The sequence below is a fragment of the Ascaphus truei genome, chromosome 7, assembly GCF_040206685.1.
Source record: "Ascaphus truei isolate aAscTru1 chromosome 7, aAscTru1.hap1, whole genome shotgun sequence".
NCBI classification, from domain to species: domain Eukaryota; kingdom Metazoa; phylum Chordata; class Amphibia; order Anura; family Ascaphidae; genus Ascaphus; species Ascaphus truei.
Genome location: NC_134489.1, coordinates 28,940,108 through 28,960,064, shown reverse-complemented (window position 1 = coordinate 28,960,064; position 19,957 = coordinate 28,940,108). Strand labels below are relative to the sequence as shown.

At 42.8% G+C, this 19,957-nt stretch overlaps 1 protein-coding gene across 1 annotated transcript in view; it reads right to left on the bottom strand.

Annotated features, from left to right (window-relative positions):
• Positions 1 to 19,957, bottom strand: part of LOC142499936 (uncharacterized) — a 55,209-nt gene that overhangs the window by 20,812 nt on the left and 14,440 nt on the right. Inside the window, 4 exon segments of the mRNA XM_075609992.1 lie at positions 687 to 788; positions 4,332 to 5,219; positions 16,301 to 16,627; positions 17,369 to 17,492. Coding sequence (XP_075466107.1) covers positions 687 to 788; positions 4,332 to 5,219; positions 16,301 to 16,627; positions 17,369 to 17,492 — 1,441 coding nt within the window.

Sequence of the window (19,957 nt, the reverse complement as noted above, 5' to 3'; positions counted from 1 at the left end):
ACATGCGGAGTGTGATTTTCCAAACCATTTGTACTAGAGTAATAACTTCTAATTCATACTGTAGTGATCTGATTTTAGTTTCACAGTACAATAGTGACTGCTAAAATAATGAAATCCTTCCAGTTTATCTCTGATTCATTGTTAATACCCTATTTCCTCGATTCTAAGACGCACCTTTTTTCCGAATTTCACATGTCTGAAATCGGGGTGCGTCTTAGAATCGATGTATTAAAAAAAAAAAGTGTCTACAGTACTAACCGCCTCTTTTCACTTACCATGTTTCAGGAGAGGGCCCATGTCAGCGGAGGACGAAGCGGGTGGCGGCAGGAGAGGTCCCACGTCTGCAAATGGTTGAAAATGGACAGCGGGTGGGTGTGCGGCAGCGGTGGCAGGACAGGTCCCAAGTCTGCAGGTGAATGAAGATAAGAAGACAGCGGGCCGGCGTGCAGCGGCGGTGGTAAGAGATCATAATAGCGGGAGAGCTAAGCAGGAGCAGAGCAGCATAGGGGAACGGCTTGGGAGCTGCACACTGTAACACCGGAAGTTGACCGGTGTCTGAATTCCGGTTACAGTGTGCACCTCCCAAGCCGTTCCCCTATGCCGCTCTGCTCCTGCTCAGCTCTTCTGCTATTATGATCTCCTACCGCCACTGCACGCCCGACCACTGTTTTCTTATCTTCATTCACCTGCAGACTTGGGACCTAGATGCGGCGGGACATAGAGAAGGCGGTTGATTCCAGATGCCACATATTGAAACAATAAGTTGACAGGTCTGCTGTCCGGGCACACTGTAAAATGAGACATAACTCAACAATTTACCAGTGCCTCACTGCTGCAAAAAAAGAATTTAACGAAAGAAAAAAAAAACATTAGAAGTCATGTATTTAGGCTTAATGCGACCCAGAAGGTACTGTAAGGGCTTGTCCAGGGTTTTACTGGAACTTGCCCTTACGTGGTTGTTGTAGCCATATTGGTTCCTGGCAAATCCCTCCCTGGACTTAGTAATTGGTTGCACCTATTCCTGAGCCTGCCTTGTTCCTGCTTGGCTCTCCCTGCTATTTAGGGTCAATCTCTTCCACCAGGAAGGGGCTGAGCACAATCCCTTTGTGACCTGTGCTAGTCACAAGCACTTTGCCTGGCCTTCCCTGTTTCCGGAGGCCTTCCCTGTTTCCGGAGGCCTTCCCTGTTACCTGAGGCCTTCACAGTTGCTGAAGCTGTTCCTGTGCAGTCCGTTTCCGTGGATTCCCTGGTGCCGACCCAAGATAGCGACCCCCTACTATCCGTATCTCTCCTACCCTGACCCGGGTACCCACGACGATGAGTCCGGCTTCAGGTCGGTGAATCAATATCCATTTCTGTTGGTGCAGCCAGTCCCTTACATACCGAGCAAGTGCTGTCGCTAGGTCACTGTAAAGGGTTAGGTTTAAATTCCCATGCATCCCATGGTAGCCGAGAGACTCTTAATCAAGCACAACTGGTCATGCACAGTGGGATAGACTTCACTTGCAGAGTCTGCACTTTACGTCGACCGGGCAGCCATTTTAAATCCCCATGTTTTTCTCAAATCCACAGGCTTTTCAGTGTCTGCCTGCATTCTCTACCTTTATGTAACGCTGCCATTTGCTCAGGCTCTTTTTTGTGTGAAGATATTGGGAGTGTCAGGGCAGAAATGGGAAGGCTGGGGAGAATGATTGCTCTAGCAGCCAGGGGAATAGTTCCTCAAAGCACAGAGGGGACTCAGGATGCTCAGATACCAAGAAAGATTGTGGTGGTAGGGGACTCCATTATTAGGAAGGTAGATAGGGTAATCTGTTGCCATGACCGATTGTTGGGGGGGGGCTGAGATTGACCCGGCGGTCTTTGTACACGTTGGCACCAATTACAAAGTTAGAGAAAGATGGAGGGTCCTAAAAAATGATTGCAGGGATCTAGGCCAAAAGCTTAAGGCAAGGACCTCCAAGGTAGTATTTTCTGAAATACTACCAGTGCCATGCGCTACCGCAGGGAGACATTCAGAGATTAGGGCGGTTAATGTATGGCTAAGAAAGTGGTGTAGGAAGGAGGGGTTTGGGTTTTTAGAGCACTGGGACTCCTTTTCTGAGAGGTGCCATCTATATTCTAGGGACGGATTGCACCTCAATGAAGAGGGATTTTCTGCGCTAGGGGGGAGAATGTTAAAAAGGTTGGAGGAGAGTTTAAACTAGGATGGAGGGGGGAGGGGAATGAAACAGATAAACTAAATACAATAGAATAAGAAACAAGGGGTTTTGGAGGTAGAATATGGGCAAGTGTGAGTTTGACAAGCAGTGAGACACCAATAGTACATAGAGATAATACTAGAAAACTTCTAAAGACTAAACCAAGTTGGCACAGAAAGGAAGGAGAAGATAAAATAATAGTACAGGCTGCAAAAAATCTGAAATGCATGCTTGCTAATGCAAGAAGCCTGACAGATAAAATGGGGGAGCTTGAATTAATACCCCCAAGGGAGCAGTATGATATCATAGGCATTACTGAAACATGGTGGGATGAAACTCATGACTGGACAATTAATTTAGAGGTTTATTCCCTTTTTCGGAAGGATTGAACAAATAGAAGGGGAGGTGGAGTATGTTTATATCTAAAACCTATTATTAGGGATGATGTTTATGAAGGGAATGATGAAAATGTAGGGACCTTGTGGATAGAAATTAGCAGTGGACGTAAAAGTATAAAGAAAATGTTTGTAAGGATATGCTATAAACCATCAAATATCGGTGAGACTGAGGAAGCTAAAATACCTTTGCAAATGGAGAAGGCATCAAAACTGGGTCATGTTTGCATAATAGGTGATTTTAATTATCCAGACAGATTGGGGCAATGAGATTAGCATTACAACAAAAGGAAACAGGTTTCAGGGGGTAATTAAAGACAATTATATGACCCAAATTATTGAGGAACCAACCAGGAGAGGGGCAATACTGGATTTGGTAATATCAAACAATGTAGAAGTAATAACAAATATTCAAGTCCTGGAACATTTGGGCAACAGTGATCATAACATTCATTTAAAATAAATTCTCAAAAAACAGATTACTTGGGTTCAACAAAGACCTTAAACTTTAGAAAAGCAGATTTTAACAAACTGAGGGCTAATCTACACGTAATACATTGGCATGATGTTTTTGCAGGGAAAATGTAGAAGATAAATGGACAGTCTTTAAAACACTGTTAGAAAAGCATACTTATCAGTATATACCCTTGGGTAATAAGTATAAAAGAAATAAGTCAAAACCAATGTGGCTAAATAAACAGGTAGGGGAGGAAATGGACAAGAAGAGAAAGGCGTTTAGATTCTTTTAAGTCAGAAGGGACGGAGACATTGTATCAGAATTATAAGGAATGTAACAAAAATTGCAAAAGGGCAATCAAATTAGCAAAAATGGATAATGAAAAGAGGATTGCAATAGAAAATAAGGTCAACCCTAAAAAGTTCTTTAAGTACAGTGCCTTAATAACAAAAAAATGAGAAAAGAAAATATAGGACCCTTTCAGTGTGAGATGGGCAGGCAGATTATTGGAGGTAAGGAAAAATGACTCGAGGGTATCCCTTTAGGTTGGAGGAAAGGAGATTTCACCAGCAACAAAGGAAAGGGTTCTTTACCGTAAGGGCAGTTAAAATGTGGAATTCATTACCCATGGAGACTGTGATGACAGATACAATAAATTTGTTCAAAAAAATGTTGGACATCTTTTTAGAAAGGAAAGGTATACAGGGATATACCAAATAAGTAAACATGGGAAGAATGTTGATCCAGGGATTAATCCAATTGCCAATTCTTGGAGTCAGGAAGGAATTTATTTTTCCCCAATGGGTTTTTTTTTGTTTGCCTTCCTCTGGATCAATATGTAAGTATAGATATAGGATAAAGTATCTGTTGTCTAAATTTAGCATAGGTTGAACTTGATGGACGTACGTCTTTTTTCAACCTCATCTACTATATAACTATGTAACTATGTAATCTGGAGCCAAAGCAATTAGTAGCTAATCTTAACTCCCATTAGTCTTCCAGATTCATAAATGGCATCTCAGATTAAACACGGACATCTCCTGACTTCTAACAAGCAAAATAAGAGCTCTAGATCTTTGTTTAAGATTTAAAAATATTACGTTATTTTTAACATCTTGACACTATAATTTCAGGCCATCCTGAAGCTATATTTTTAGGCCAGTCTATAAGACTAAGTGATCTTGGAACATATTAAAGAAATCCCAATTAAAGATAAAGGTTTTCTCACGTTCATTAGCCACCATGACTAAATCATGCATCTGCAATGTCTTAAAACTCATTCAGGCTGATTTGCTGGGCTTCTCGTGTGAATAGTCTGGTGTCTAACCAAATGTGAGCTTCGAGAGAAGGATTTCCCGCATTCTGTACAGGTAAAAGGCTTCTCCCCTGTATGTACCTTCTGGTGTCTAACAAGATGTGAGCCATAACCAAAGCATTTCCCACACTTTGTGCAGAGATACGGCTTATCTCCTGTATGAACTCTCTGATGTATAAGAAGATGTGAGCTATAACCAAAGCATTTCCCACACTCCGTGCATTTATAAGGTTTCTCTCCTGTATGAACTCTCTGGTGTCTATTAAGAAATGAACTGTTAATAAACCTTTTCCCACATTCATTGCAGACATATGGCAGCTCTCCTGTGTGGACTCTTTGGTGCATGACCAAATAAGACCCACTATAAAAGCTTTTCCCACACACTTTGCAGATATAGCGTCTTTTCCCTGTGTGTGTTCTCTTATGTACAATAAGATTTGCATTCCGAGTAAAACTCTTTCCGCATTCTTTACATGTATACGATTTTGCTGCTGTCTGGACCCTTCTCTCCGTAATTTGCTTTGAGCCGTATTGAATGTGCTTCCTACGTACAGGGTAACTACACAAACCTTCTCCTATTTGAACTCCTTGATGACTAATGGAGATTAAGCTTCTTTCACACTTGACACTGGTGCTGTGTTTACGTCCTGTGTGAGTCGTTTGATGAACAAGCAACAGTGATTTTTTATTAAAACAATCTCCGCATTCACTGCACGTGTATTTCTTTGCCTGAACGTCCCTGTAGTTTATCATAGTTTGTGAGATTTCCTCCTCATCGGGTGATAAATATTCTGTCTTCAATTGTGTGATTTGTAAGTGGCCATCTTCTCGTTTACTTCTACTGATGAATCCACCTAAAGTAAATTAACATTTCATGAGTAAAGGTTTTCAGATTTCTTTTATTATTGATAAATTATGTTTTTGCTTTAAACCCTTCCCTCTATTCTCCCTTCAAAAAGTAATAATATATCAAAATGTTATATATACTGTACACACACACACACACACACACAGTCTTATTGTTCCTAATGACAACACAAGATATCTCGTCATAACAGAAAGCCACACAGCTGCCACGGGATTCAATGGCAGTGATGGTACAGAATATCACACCATATACAACCAGAGTTAACAATAAATCTGTACACACACACATTGTTGATCCACTGCTGGATGAAGGTCTACCTCAATGATCTTCCAGGTACTTCGGTTGCAAGCCTCTTTCCTCCACAAGGATGCAGCAAATTTCCAAATTTCATTCTACCATCTTACTTTTGGTCATCATCATGGTCTTTTGAATTCCCTTGGGAATCCAGCCCAGTATCATCTTTGTCTATCAATGGTCACTTATTCATTGCGATGTGTCTGGCCCACTGCCATTTTAACGCCACTGTGTTTCTGCCTGAACCTTCTGAATTATTTTTGCATTTAGGGTCCAAATTTCAGATCCATACATGAGCACAGGCAGAATACACTGGTCAAACACTGTCTCCTTAAGGCACAGTGGTAGTTTCCCATGAAAGATAGTCTTATTTCTTCCATTTGCACTCCATCCCATCTTAATTCTCATGTTGATCTAATTTGAAAAAAGTTTCCATCCATTGTCACATGCTAGCCAAGGTACGCATCGTTTTCAACTTTCCCATTATTTCGATCTTTGAATCACATTTGTTAAACATCCCCTTGGTCTTGCAGAGATTCTTGCTTGCTTTAGCTGGTTCTCCAATTTGTTACTAAAAGGTTTCTGGACTTGTGACAAAAAAAAATTGTGTGTGTGCCGAGCACGCGCATTTTAAGTGAAACTTCTTTGTTTTTTGTCACTGTTTTGTCACAGAAATCGTGTTTGTGATGGTGATTTTTAATGTTAAAAATCAAAACACAATTTCAGTGAGAAAACGCAAAGAAGTTTAACTTAGAACGTGCGTGCTCGGCACACATCTCATTTGAGCTATTTGCACATCTATATTTATACTAATTGTGAAGTGCGTGTGTGTGTCTGTGTCCTTATCCAAAGTGGGGGCAAGTGTTGTACCTGGAGGGGGACGGCTCTCGCTGGCTCTGCTCAGAGCCTCTGCACATGCATTGAGGGGGACGGCTCTCTGTTTCAATATGTGTATAATATGTATGCGATGGCAGATGGAGCCGCTGATCAATACGCATGCGCAGAGATGGACGCTTCAGCGCTTCTGCTGATTGCTGCGAACGACTGTGTGCATGGAGGTAAGTCTTGGTGAGGGCCAACTGCCTCATCTGTCAACACTGACGTCACTTCCATAACCTACTTCTGTCTCCTGGAAAATGGATTTGGTCCCAGCAAACAAGTTTCACTTTAAAAAAAAAAAAAAATGCTGTCTGCAAACATTAGGTGACAAGTATTTACAGTTGATTTTGATTCCTTTTTCGTCCCAGTTCAATGTCTTGAGCAATTCTTCAAGTATTTTGGGAAAAAGCTTTGGTAACATGGTGTCCCCCGTCACAAACCCTCGCTAATCCTTCTTTTGATTGTGTCTTCATGTAGTCTAATGGTTGATTTCGTACATTTTCCTGTACACTCAACATTTTAACTTCTTCATTCATTTAAAAAGGCTGAGGTGTAGCAGAATCAAATAGTTTTTCGTAATCTAAGGTGAATGGTAAATCATATTCATTACTTTAGGAAATCCCTTTCTGTACAGCTCGGCTGTGGTCCATTGTGTTGTATCTCCAGCAAAATCCTGCTTGTTCTCTAGGCTAGACGCACTTCAGAATCTGTTGCAGGTGATTATGGAGTAGAGGATCTTCATAAAAAATCTGGTACATCACTGGACATACACGGATTGGCCTGTAGTTTGACAAGCTTGCCAACAGCATTCCAAAGGCCCAGTACAGAAGTTTATACAGGTTACGGAGTTGGCCCAATGCTTGCCCCATGATGGCAGCCCTGGTTCTTGATGTCTTCTCTCTCCTTTCGTATGGATGAGGATAACTATGGCTTTGCTTCATTATTCTGGAATTGTCCTGTTCCTTAAGCAACATGTAAAGAGTTTTGCAAAAAAAAAATCTCTACTTCCCAAGCTTCTTTCAAGATTTCAGTTGTAATTCTGGATTACTGCCATGAACAAAAGTGAATACTTCCAGAATATTCCAATTATTAGGTCCCCCTTTCTGGGTTCTTACTAAGATTTGAGTCCTGGGTAAAATATTTAGCACACTTATCTGTAGTGTGAACTTTCTGATGACTAGTAAGATGAGTAGAGGGTAGCTTTTACCACATTCAGAACAAGCAAATGACTTCTCCTTTGTGAGTCTTCTGGTGGCATAATTGGATCGAGCAGACAGCAAAATATATAACAAGATGCAGTAATTGCAGCACAATGATGAAATAAAAACATCACAACATACATGGAACGGAGTAAATAGCAACAATATGCAAAACATATATACATATGTACGGCGTTATGTATTCGGCACTATTTGCCACAACTGAAACCTATGTCTTTCCTATTGTGTTTACAGTGAATTTGCCAAAGAGAGAGAGCGTGTGGAAAACCGCCCGGCCTTCATGAAGTTGGCTTTCCTATCAAACATCAAAGAGATTAAAAAAAGACTGTATAAACTAGAGAATTATTCATAGATCTTGTATTTTAACTGGAAAAGACCAGTCGTAAATATTTTATAGTGCAGTTAAAATTATTAAAACAAAAAGCAAGGGAGGCGCATGCGCGACGGATAGGAGTATGGCAGCCTAACCTAATAGCTCCCCGCCTCGCTCCCTATAAAGTTCCATAAAACCCACAAAAACTGAAACCAAACGACGCAAAAACAAAGCCCCATACAGCACAACCAGTCAGGATGTCCCGCAAAACCCCCAAACCTGGAAAAAAACGGGGGATGCCAGAATATTTCGGAGCTGCAGGGCCGCGCGATGCGGGCTCAGAAATGGCGCCGATTTTGAATGCCGGCTCAGAAACTGAACCGGACGGAGAGGAGGAGGAATTCACCCTCCAGGAGCAAAGACCGGCAAGGCAATGCGACATAACAAGGCTATGCACCGACCTCAAAACATTCTTTCAGGCCGAAATGAAAGAGTTAAAGAGGGAAGTAGCTGGACTGGGAGAAAGAACAGGGGTCCTAGAAACGAAGGTAGACCAGTCTATCCGCGCTATCAGAAGACAGGATAAAAAATCCATGGATCTACAGGAGCAGATAAATGACTTGAGAGGGCGACAAGAAGATGCAGAAAACCGCGACAGGCGGAACAATCTGAGAATCAGGGGGGTACCGGAGAGCGTACTGGACTGTGAAGAATACATTGGACTTTGGCTAGAAACGCTGCTCCCTGAGACCCCCAAAGAAGCACTGGCTATGGACAGATGTCACAGGGCCCTGCGGGCTAAGCCCCTTCAAAATGAGCCACCAAGAGATATAGTGATCCGCCTACACTATTATAAAACCAAAGAGAGAGTTATCAGCATCACAAGACCCCTTCCAGTTGTGGAATATGAGGGGGTCAGGCTCTCGATATTTCAAGACTTATCCCCGGAAACCCTTGCCCGCCGCCGAAACCTGCTACCAATAACCAAAATCTTGCGGGAGAAGGGGGTCAGGTACCGCTGGACCTTCCCCTTCGGCCTGCTGGTGGCAAGAGGCGGCAGATCCTTCATCATAAAGGATTTGGCAGAAGGACCTGCCTTCTTACATAAATTGGGCCTAGGAGAAGCCCCCGAAGGGGCGGCCCCGGAGAGCCCTACACTAGACCCTATCTGGTCCCAGACCCAAAGGTCCCCCCGGGCACAACAAGATAAAGCCTAAATATGGCGAAAAAGAGCTATTTGTTCGTTCCAATGTTGTTTGGTTCCAGTTAAAAAGTTAACAAATAACCACCAAGTCCTACTGCTTGTGCCTGAAATTGTTCCCATGGCGCAGTACTCGGACCGGAGGATGAATGCTGAAAAATGGACAAATATAAGAATCCCACTTACCTTGGCAGCTTGCGAGGGCAGCGTTGAAGACCCCGGTGGCATCGACAGGAAGAACAAGATGGTCCCCCTATAAGGAAGATGGCGGCGATACACGAGGCAGCGGGAGCCAGGGTGAGACGCAGGAGCCGGAAGGCAGCTTCGGGCGGGAACCAGGAGCGCGCTCACACACAGCCGCCACAGACGCAAGTCCAATCCAAAATGGCGTCGGACCGGAAGGACGTCACCAAACGCGAGAAAGATCCGGGGAGAGAGACGCCATCTTGAAGGTGGCAGCACGTCGGAAGGCCCCAAGAGGCGGCGAAAGGGGGCCTGAATGAGCCTACGCCCCGCACAGGCATAAAATAGACAGCCATAGCGGAAAAATTTAAACAAACAAGCGCGAAAGTCGGGGATAGAGGCCGGTATAGTCCCAGATGAGACTTAGAAGATAGAGTAGGCAGCGCGTAGAGAGGGGAAAAAGCAGAGGAAGGTAGAGAAGGTTATAGGCCCACATAGGGGGGGGGAATAGGGAACAGCAGGTAGGGAGACTACCATTTAAACGGGTAAGAAAGCAAGTACTAAAGGCTGCATAGTGATAGCAGAGTAGACAGTCCTAGCATGTGAATATAGAAAGATAGAAGACAGATAGATAGAGCAAGGGAGGAAAGGAGGAACAGAAGGTGAGTAAGAAGGAATAGAAGGTGACAAGGGAAGCATTAAGGATAGGGGAAAGAACAGGGAGCCAAGGCAAACGGGAACTGAGGGATAACACACTAGGAGGGTAGCTATGGTAGATGGGGAGGAGAAAGGGGTAAGACAGAGAGGGGGACGTAGATAGAAGGGAGTTGAAAGGAACAAGAAAAATAGTGAAGGTAGGAGTACGTCACAAGAAGGTAGGCAGGAAAGCTGTACCGAGACCGAGATAGTTTGAGGACGAGATGACAGGCAGTAGGAAAGAAGATAAAAGACTAGAGCCCAGAAAGCGGATTTGAGCAATAGCCCGCGCAGAAACAGATAATAGGCAGAGCTGTGCAGGGTAAGGTGAAACAAAATAAAGAAAAATTGAGGTCAGTGGGTATCGCAGTAGAAAACTAATGACTGCAAAAACACGACAATGTCAGCGCTATAATAATAAGGGATACAGGTTTAAGGGGATTTGGTAGGTTTACCCTGAGTTCAGTGGGTGAGAAGTTTAGCGATTATGAGGGACTGAGAGGCGGGAGAGGTGGGAGGTAGCCTGCCCTGAAGTCTGCATGGGCCTGGCGCTGGTAAATAGGGAAAAATTCCCTATGGACACTAGTGCTACCCTTTGGGTAGGATGGTCGGGGAAAGGAGGCAAACACCCTGCCTCGAGTCCGAACATTCGAACTTTGGACTACAAACCCAAAGGAGGAAATCCCGGCGGAAGGAGTGAGGAAAGAGAACGCCGAGAAAGTTTACTTGTTTTGATTGTTGTCGTGTTTTCTTGTGGTGTTGTGTACATGTCCACCCCCATGTCCCCCTGTGTGTGTCCCCCTACCTTTGTTTCTACAGACGGGGCCAACAAGAGAAAGGTGGTCGGAGTTCGCCGGAATCACAAAAGAGGACTCGATCGTAAAGGCGTAGATCAGCTACGACAGATGGATCAGCACATCGCCTCTAATGAGTAAGGATATAGTATTAATATCCCATAATGTTAAGGGCCTGAATAGCCCGGCTAAAAGGCGGGTCGCATTTAGAGACTACAGGCGTAAGGGGGCAGAAGTACTCTTCTTACAAGAAACCCACTTCTCCCAAACTAACTTCCCCAAGTATTTCGATAAAGACTTCCGAACCTACTTTCTAGCATCAGATCAAGTTAAAAAAAGAGGGGTCGCCATCCTAATTCATAATCATATCCCATACAGACATGACAAAACATATAGCGACAAAGAGGGGAGGTATCTAATCATCACAGGTTTCATTAGAGAGTCCCCAATAACACTTGCTACTGTATACGCCCCAAATGATAATGCCACATCCTTTTTCAATAGCTTCTTTAATAAACTAAGTAAAGTTGCAAAAGGAAATATCATAATGGCAGGCGACTTGAACAGAGTCCTTAACCCTAGTCTAGACCGATGCACGACCACTAACAAACAACATCGACAGGACGTATTAACTCTTACAAAAGGTATAGCAAATTGTCACCTGATTGACATATGGAGAGAACTGCATCAAGGAGAACGAGAGTATACTTTCTACTCTCACCCACATAACACATACAGTCGGATAGACTACTTCCTCGTGTCTAATGGTATGGTCCCTGGGGTCTCTCGCACAGAGATCCATGATATTTCATGGTCCGACCATGCACCAATAGAGCTGCGGTGCACATTAATCCCACTAGACAGGCCTAGAGCGAACTGGAAACTAAATGAGATCCTATTAAAGATCCCGGATCTCGGAAGAGAAGTAGGTGCTAGAATTCAGGAATATTTTGAGGTGAATGAGGGAAGTGTAACATCACAAGCCACATTATGGGAAGCTCATAAGGCGACTCTTAGGGGGACACTGATGAATCTGGCAGCCAAACGGAAAAGGGAAAGAGAGAAAAAAACTAAGGCCTTAGAAATCCAAATAGCTGAACTCTCTACCCTGCACAAATCTAATAAACAGACACATATACTCAAACAACTGATGGACACCAAAATTAAACTCAACCTCCTCCTTACCTCCCAGGCTGAGAAGGAAATGGCTTGGTCTAATCGGAAATTCTATGAAAAAGCGAACAAACCCGATACACTACTTGCCAATAAGCTAAAAAAGAGGCTTCAAAACAACTCTATTCACGCAATTCGGAACCAAAAGGGAGACCTTACCTCCATACCTGGGAAAATAGTGGAGCAATTCAAAGTCTACTATGAAAAACTCTATAATGGAGATAAGGTCACCCATAACAGTAAAACGGGGGACCTATTGTCCACTTTCCTGAAAGAGGCAAAATTACCAACCTTGGCAAGGGCAGAGCGTGAAGCACTACAGGCGGACTTTACCCTGGAAGAACTCAAAGAAGTCATCAAAGCATTAAAACCGGCCAAAGCACCGGGGCCCGATGGCTTCTCTAATCTATATTATAAGAAATATATTAAAATTCTAGCCCCACATATGCTAAAATTGTTTAATGGTGTACTGGAGGGGGACTCCTTCCCGGCACAGATGCTCCAGGCGTCTATCTCGGTGATCCACAAACCTGGAAAGGACCCGGCAGACTGTAAGAGCTACCGGCCCATTTCACTGATCAATTCGGATATCAAAATCTACTCTAAACTTATAGCGAACAGGGTGGGTAGTGTCCTTCCCAGGTTAATCAACACGGATCAAGTAGGGTTTATCGGAGGAAGGCAAGCGGCAGACAACACCAGAAGAATCATAAACCTGATTGATCTGGCCCAAAAGAAAAATATACATTCTTTGGTGTTGAGTCTGGACGCGGAGAAAGCCTTCGATAGAATAGACTGGCCCTACTTATCAGACACGCTGAGGGCGTTTGGCTTTGGAGGACGTCTCATGCGGGCCATCATGGCTCTATATGGGAGCCCTACGGCGAGAGTGAGGCACCAGGGTTTTCCCTCTGAGCAATTCCACATAAAAAGTGGAACGAGACAGGGATGTCCACTGTCGCCGCTGCTGTTTGCGCTCTGTGTAGAGCCCCTGGCAGCACACATACGAAATAGCCCCGACATTTCGGGAATCTCAATTGGTGAGCAAGAGTATAAGGCCGCTCTGTATGCAGATGATGTCATTTTAACATTAACTAAACCGCTCACGTCCCTTCCTAATGTTTTCGAAATTCTGAACAAATTTAACCATATCTCTGGCTTTAAGATCAATCAGTCTAAATCAGAAGCCCTCAATATAAATCTTCCCAAAGAAGTCGAAAAACTGATTGATCTTAACTTCAATTTCAAATGGCAACCCTCCGCTATCAAATATTTAGGGGTATATCTTACAAGGGACTACAAAAACCTATATAAAGCAAACTTTCCCAGGTTAATAAAGACGCTGAAAGAGGATCTTAGACTATGGGCAAAAGGGGGCATCTCATGGATTGGAAGGATACACTGCGTGAAGATGAATCTCCTCCCAAGGATGTTATATCTTTTCCAGAGCCTACCTATACCATTGGTCCACTCTGACATCCTCTCTCTTCAGTCAGCAATAATGAAATTCATTTGGAATAAGAAAAACCCAAGAATTGCTAAGGGTATTCTGACGAGACCCACCACCAGAGGAGGGCTAGCGGTACCTTGTTTGTTCGCTTACTACAAAGCGGCTCAATTAGCCCAAATTCTCCAATGGCACACAGACCCAAGCCTTAGGAGATGGGTAGAGTTGGAGAAAAAGTGTTGTGCACCAATTGACATCCAAACGCTGATCTGGTTGCCCAAGGGAAGGACACGTCAGATCGGCACGCCGCTACAGACCATAGCCAATTCTATTCGGGTATGGGAGGCCACCAAATTTAGTTGTAAACTAACCACAAAGGCATCACTCATGACGCCAATCATTGGCAACCCTGATTTCGCTCCGGGCCTGAATAGTAAAAACATGAAGTATTGGACACAAGCGGGCATTACCCGACTTAATGATCTGAGGGACAGGATACATATACAATCATTTGAACAAATCAAATCCGCAAAAAATATCCCAAACACAGAATTTTTTAGGTACCTTCAGATCAGGGATTTCTTTAACAAAACTACAATTAGACCAAAACGTACTAATTTTGAGCAGCTGTGTTCCAGGGACACGGACACAAGGGGACTCACATCTAGGATGTACGGGGAGGTGGTCTGTCCGAAAACGACAAGCGAGACCCGGCTGCACTACATGCGACAGTGGGAGTCAGACTTAGGCGAGACGTTAGAGGACGAGGAATGGGAGCAGATCACACAAGCAGCTGCTAAAAGCTCCATCTGTACCACACTAAAGGAGAACGCGTATAAGGTCCTGATGCGGTGGTACTACACCCCAACTAGATTGGCTAAATTTGTTAAGGGCTACTCTCCGCTCTGCCCGAAACAGTGCGGGGAAGCAGCTGACCTGCGACACATGCTGTGGTCTTGCACAAAAGTGGTCCCGATTTGGGAACAGATTAGAGATTGGTTACAGCGGATTCTCGGTTGGGAGATCCCCCTGGACCCGTGGTTGTTTCTGTTGGGCAGGCGGATCCAGGGTATGCCAAATGCGACGCATAAATTAATCGCGCATTTCGCAATAGCCACTAGATGCGAGATCGCAGCACTGTGGAAGCAGCCAGGAATCCCAGTTATCCCCAAGATTCGAAATCGAATTTGGCACGTTTGCCGGATGGAACAATTAACGAGTTTAGTTAATGACACCGGCACAAACTTCCTAAAAGTCTGGTCACCATGGCTAGCACAGACGGACATCCCTGGGGTGGACGCCACCGCAATTTTGCTATAATAGTCACGAACGCGTTCTCCTTTGGAGGTCAGTGACCAGTCGACATATTGTGATGAACAGATAGATGACAGCCCCCTGGGTAACAACCTAATGAGTCAATCCTACAGAGTTACAGCGATAATCTAGCGTTAGAAGCAATATAACAAAAAAAAATTATCTACAAGGAAAAGAAGATGACAAATGACTTCGCGGCAGCAGAAACACCCTGAGAAGACCACACCCCCCCCTCCCCCCTCCCTCCCCCCTCCCTCCCCCCTCCTCCCTTGTCCGGTGTCCGGTTTGTCTTGTATGTCCTTTATGTAGTGTCTCTGTCTCATACCAAAGAAGATTTAATAACCATACGATTGTGTTAACAAAGAAAATCTGTTGGGGTATTGTATTACAATGGGCTGTGATATACTATCAAAATTTGTAACCCCAATAAAGAAATTTGAAGTTGAAAAAAAACAAAAAGCAAGGTTCCATTTCTATTGGGCAACCCCCTCTATATCACCTAAGTTTCAGGCACAAAAATGAGGCAAAGATAAAACAAAGGTAGTTTTTTTTTTGTGTGTAAAAGTGATAGATACTGATACAGTATGTTTTGCAATAAAAGGAAAAACATGAATGTACAGAACCACTAAATAAAGATTGAAAAGTTGAATAATTTTGTATTTGATATTTTAAGATTATAAAGATCGCTTCTTTAGATATGTGAGCATTAAGATTAGCGAGTTGAGTGAAAGCTTTGCCCGCACTCAATGCAAGCAAATGCTTTCTCTCCAGAGAACATTTTCTGGTGTCTTATTAGAGACAAATAACTTAAGCATTTCCCACATTCACGACAACAAAAAAGATCTGCAGTGTGAATGTTTTTATGATTGACAATATGCGAGTGGCGTGTATAACATTTTCTACACTCTGTGCAAGAAAAAGGCTTCTCTTCTGTATGGCATTTCTTGTGTCTAACTAGATCATAGTAATAGGTCAAGCGTTTCCTGCATGCTGGGCATCTAAATGGCTTCTCTCCAGAGTGAACTCTCAGGTGTCTTACAAGAGCTGAAGATTGAGTTCACCCTTCCCACATTCAAAGCAAAAAAATAGATCCGCTCCTGTGTGCGTTTTCTGATGACTAACAAGATGTGAGTACTGCGTGTAGCCTTTCCCACATTCAAGGAAAGAAAATGGCTTCTCTGCAGTGTGAGTTAGCTTGTGTCTAACCAGATCTGAGTTATGGGTGACGTTTTCCCCACATTCATGACATGTATGTGACTTTTCTTTTGTGTGTCTTCTCTGATGTGAAACAAAGTTTCTGAGTTGAATAAAGTTTCTCCCACATTCTGCACATGAAAAAGGCTTCTCTCCTGTATGGGATTTCTGGTGTCTAACTAGAGTGGAGGAGTGAGTAAACCATTTCCCACATTCTAAACATTCATAAGGCTTCTCTACTGGGGAGGTTCCCTGGTGTGTATTAAGCCTACTACAGAGTGTCTCTTCATCGCGGCTTCTCTGATGGTCTGTATGAACAGGTGGATTGGTAAAGCTACTACCATATTCTCTGAACTTACACTTATTCACTGGTAGACCGTTGGAAATTTCCAGTGCATTAGTATCCTCACTGATGCAATGCTCATCAGAAACAGATGTATATTCTGTCTTCACACCCCCTGTGTTATTATGGAGGTAAGAGGTTGTGAGATCTGTATTTTCACACGAAGTTTGCTTTTCTGATGAAATTCTTAATGGTTTTATTTGTCTCTCACTTTGTATAGTTTGGGTCGTACAGCCGTCTACATTGAAACTTAGAGACAAATTGTGATGCTCTTCTGTTACCCAGTCTGACGGCCAAAGTGGAGTGTTGCATTCTTCTGTCATATTCTTGCTCACGGTTCCATCTGTAGGACAGGAACACACAGAGGGAAGAAGCTCATCAGAAAAGTGGAATTTCATAACTATTCAATCAGCATGATAATCATGTCACTAATTGGATAATGTGTCAAACAAGAAATATGTGCACTATAGTGTTATTTTTTTAAAGTTTAGAAAGAAAAAACATGAAAAAAGAGAGGAAATAAATTAACACGTGAAGAGAAAGTAAGAATCCTGGATGAAAGGAGAGCGGAAGAGAGAGAGAGAGAACGGGAGAGGGGCCGAGGAGAGGGGGGGAGTGATGGGATGGAGTGAGGGGAGGGATGAGGGGGGAGAGAAATTAGGGGGAGAGAGAAGAATAGAATCTTAATGCACATAGCCTGGTGGCAGAAAAGCAGTCTGAAAGCTATACAGTTTAGAAAGACGAAGAAAGAGAAAGATGAGGGGGAGAAGATGGGAAAATAGCAGCTTAATATGGCTACTATTTAAAACACAGAGGGAAGGAGGGAAGAGAGAGAAAAAGGACAGCTGAGATGTTGACAGACTCAAATGCTTTTTTGTAATCTATGAATCCTAAGCAGAGTGATAGATCGTTTTCGTTACTTTGGGAAATCTCTTCCTGTACGACTTGGATGGGGTCCATTGTGTTGTATCCACTGTGAAATCCTGCTTGTTCTTGAGGCTGGGCAAAGTCCAGGGGCTGTTGTAGTAGATAAGTGAATACACACACACACACACACATACAATTAGAGGCAGTCTCCACTTACCCATTGAGTTGAGGGTCTGGTGATGCTCCATAATCAAATCCTTGTACAATTCCTCGTGTCCTTCTAAATACTCCCATTCCTCCTTGGAGAAATAGACTGCAACTTCATCAAACCTAATAGACACCTGAAACCCAGAGAACCCCCCATTTGTTATACAGACACAGAAATCAGTGCTTATAAAGTCCCTCTCCCCCTAATATGACCTATGGTTAAAGTGAGCTCCATGTGATGCCCCTTTGAAGCAGATCCACAATATTGTTTTTATTTACTTTTTCCTAGCTGTTTTTAATTAGATTTATATACTGTATTTTTTAAAGGCCCACACTGAAAAAGTGTTCTACTGTAGTTAACAGAAAAAGCATCTGATCCTAATCTTCTCAGATAAAGGTTCTCCACTGATGTCACTGAAAGGGTTAGGATCTGAACTAATCATTTAGGATCATTTAGGATCTGAACTAATTTTTAAGGAATAAAATACACCACCTTAAAAAGAAACTCATTGAGCAAGGAAAAAACTAGAGAGGTGATGACAGATATCCACAAGGAGCGACTCAGTGAGTAAAGACACGGACTGATCACAATGACACTGAGTTAGAAGCAGGGGAGCTTGGATCAGTTCCCGGTCTTGGCTCTTGGTCAAGTCACTTTATCTCTCAGGTACCAAATCATAGATTGTCAGCTCATCCGGGGCAGGGTCTGTGTCTGTAAAAATGCTTATGTGCTGCGTACCGCTATTATAATTGTGAAGGCCTTTGCGTGCCATTGGGAGAAAAGCGCTATATAAAATAAAGTTATTTTTATTATGAATCTTTAACAAATGTAAAAAATGTAAACAGGTAGAAGAAACTGCCCCTTTGAGATCCTAGGAAGACAGAGGGGGAAAAACACCTCCAAGGAGTTTATAAAGGTTTTATTTATTAGTGTTTACAAACAGTGATTTGAACTCGGCAATGAATGTCTGGTAATTAAGATACCTGGAGTCAGGCGAGACTGAAGACCAGAATCAACATCTACAGGAGGCATCTTTAGAGAAGACACGTGTTAGGTATCTGCCCCCCAAATGGTAGAGTTGGGAGTGAAAAACCCACTAATGAAATATTAGTTTGACTAAAAGCTTTTTATCGGGTTGGCTGGATTTTTGAGCCATTTGGGGGGTCTACATTTTTGCATCTGAAGACATCTCACAATATTAAAGAGTTCTCGCATGTCCAAACTGTGCGTACCATGACATTTTAGGTAGCCATTTGGTTCCAGCTGTGAAAATCCATTATATAAACCACCTGCTTTGTAGTAAAGTTCTGCTTTAAATATATATATATATATATATATATATATATATATATATATATATATATTTGCAGAATAAATTATGTCATAGGACAAGCTTTCAAGAGTTATCCTCTCTTCTTCAGGTCAAGCAATACTGATATACAAAGGATTCAATGGCTAAAACAGTGTAGAGAGAGGGGGGAAAAAACAACAACAGATATTTACTGTAGATAAGGTAGGGTGTTAAAAGTGTTTGAAGCCAGGGGACAGTATCAAAGAAAGGTGGGGAGGGGAAGGGATGATGGGGGGGAGAGAAAGTGTGGATAAGAATTGAGGCAAGCAGGATAATTATAAACAATTTTGATAGGGTGTGAGAAAACCCATGTCCGCATTAAGTCCAAAGGTGATGATAAAGGTCCCGCACGCGGACCGAAACGTTGGAATGATGTCTTGTTAATACAATATATTCTTTTGTCAACCATTTGGAGTGCTGCATCCTTTCTGGATGTATTTTTGCTTTCACTAATACACTTTGATTTTCAACATTGAGTGCTGTCTCTTGTTTACCAATCCTTGGAACGGTAACGTATAACTATATATATATATATATATATATATAATACTAGCTGATATACCTGGCGTTGCCCGGGATGTAAATGCGTAATAGGTAGTATTATTTATAAATCGTGGAACAATAGGTGACTATTTGTTGTAAAGGTTGGATAATAATGTTGAAAAGAAAGATGGAATAAAATGTAATACGATGCTGTTGTTTAAAAATGGTTTATTGTAAACATACCACAGTACAATGTATATTTTGGTGACATAACAGATGTAAAAATGTGAGGCATGTGTTCCTATGGGAACATGCTTCCTGGAAACTACACTTACCAGCATGCTTTGCAAGGACGCCATGATGCAGTGTTGTGCCTTTCTATCTGTGAGAGAATTTGACATTATACAAGTCTGTGGCCTGCATTAACCAGTTGGATGTTGGATTAAGTCCCTCCCAGCACAATGAAGTGGGCAATTCTATATATGCTGAAGTAGCCATTCTGGGGATTTTCTGCCAATAACCGATCGCACTTTCGCTTCGGCGTATATAGAATAATGCCCTTAAGGAGAAGCTGTAATAAAAGACTGTCTTTTGCCGATCTCTTCTGTGTGTCTTTTCAGGCTGCTAATTCCAAGACACCTGGAGAACTGATCTGTGTGTTCCAGATATAATCCTTCCTGTGTCAGCACAACGGACACGTAAGGCTATAGTGGGGAGACGCAGATATCACAGATCTGCTGGACTAGCGAAAGAACACAGTCACG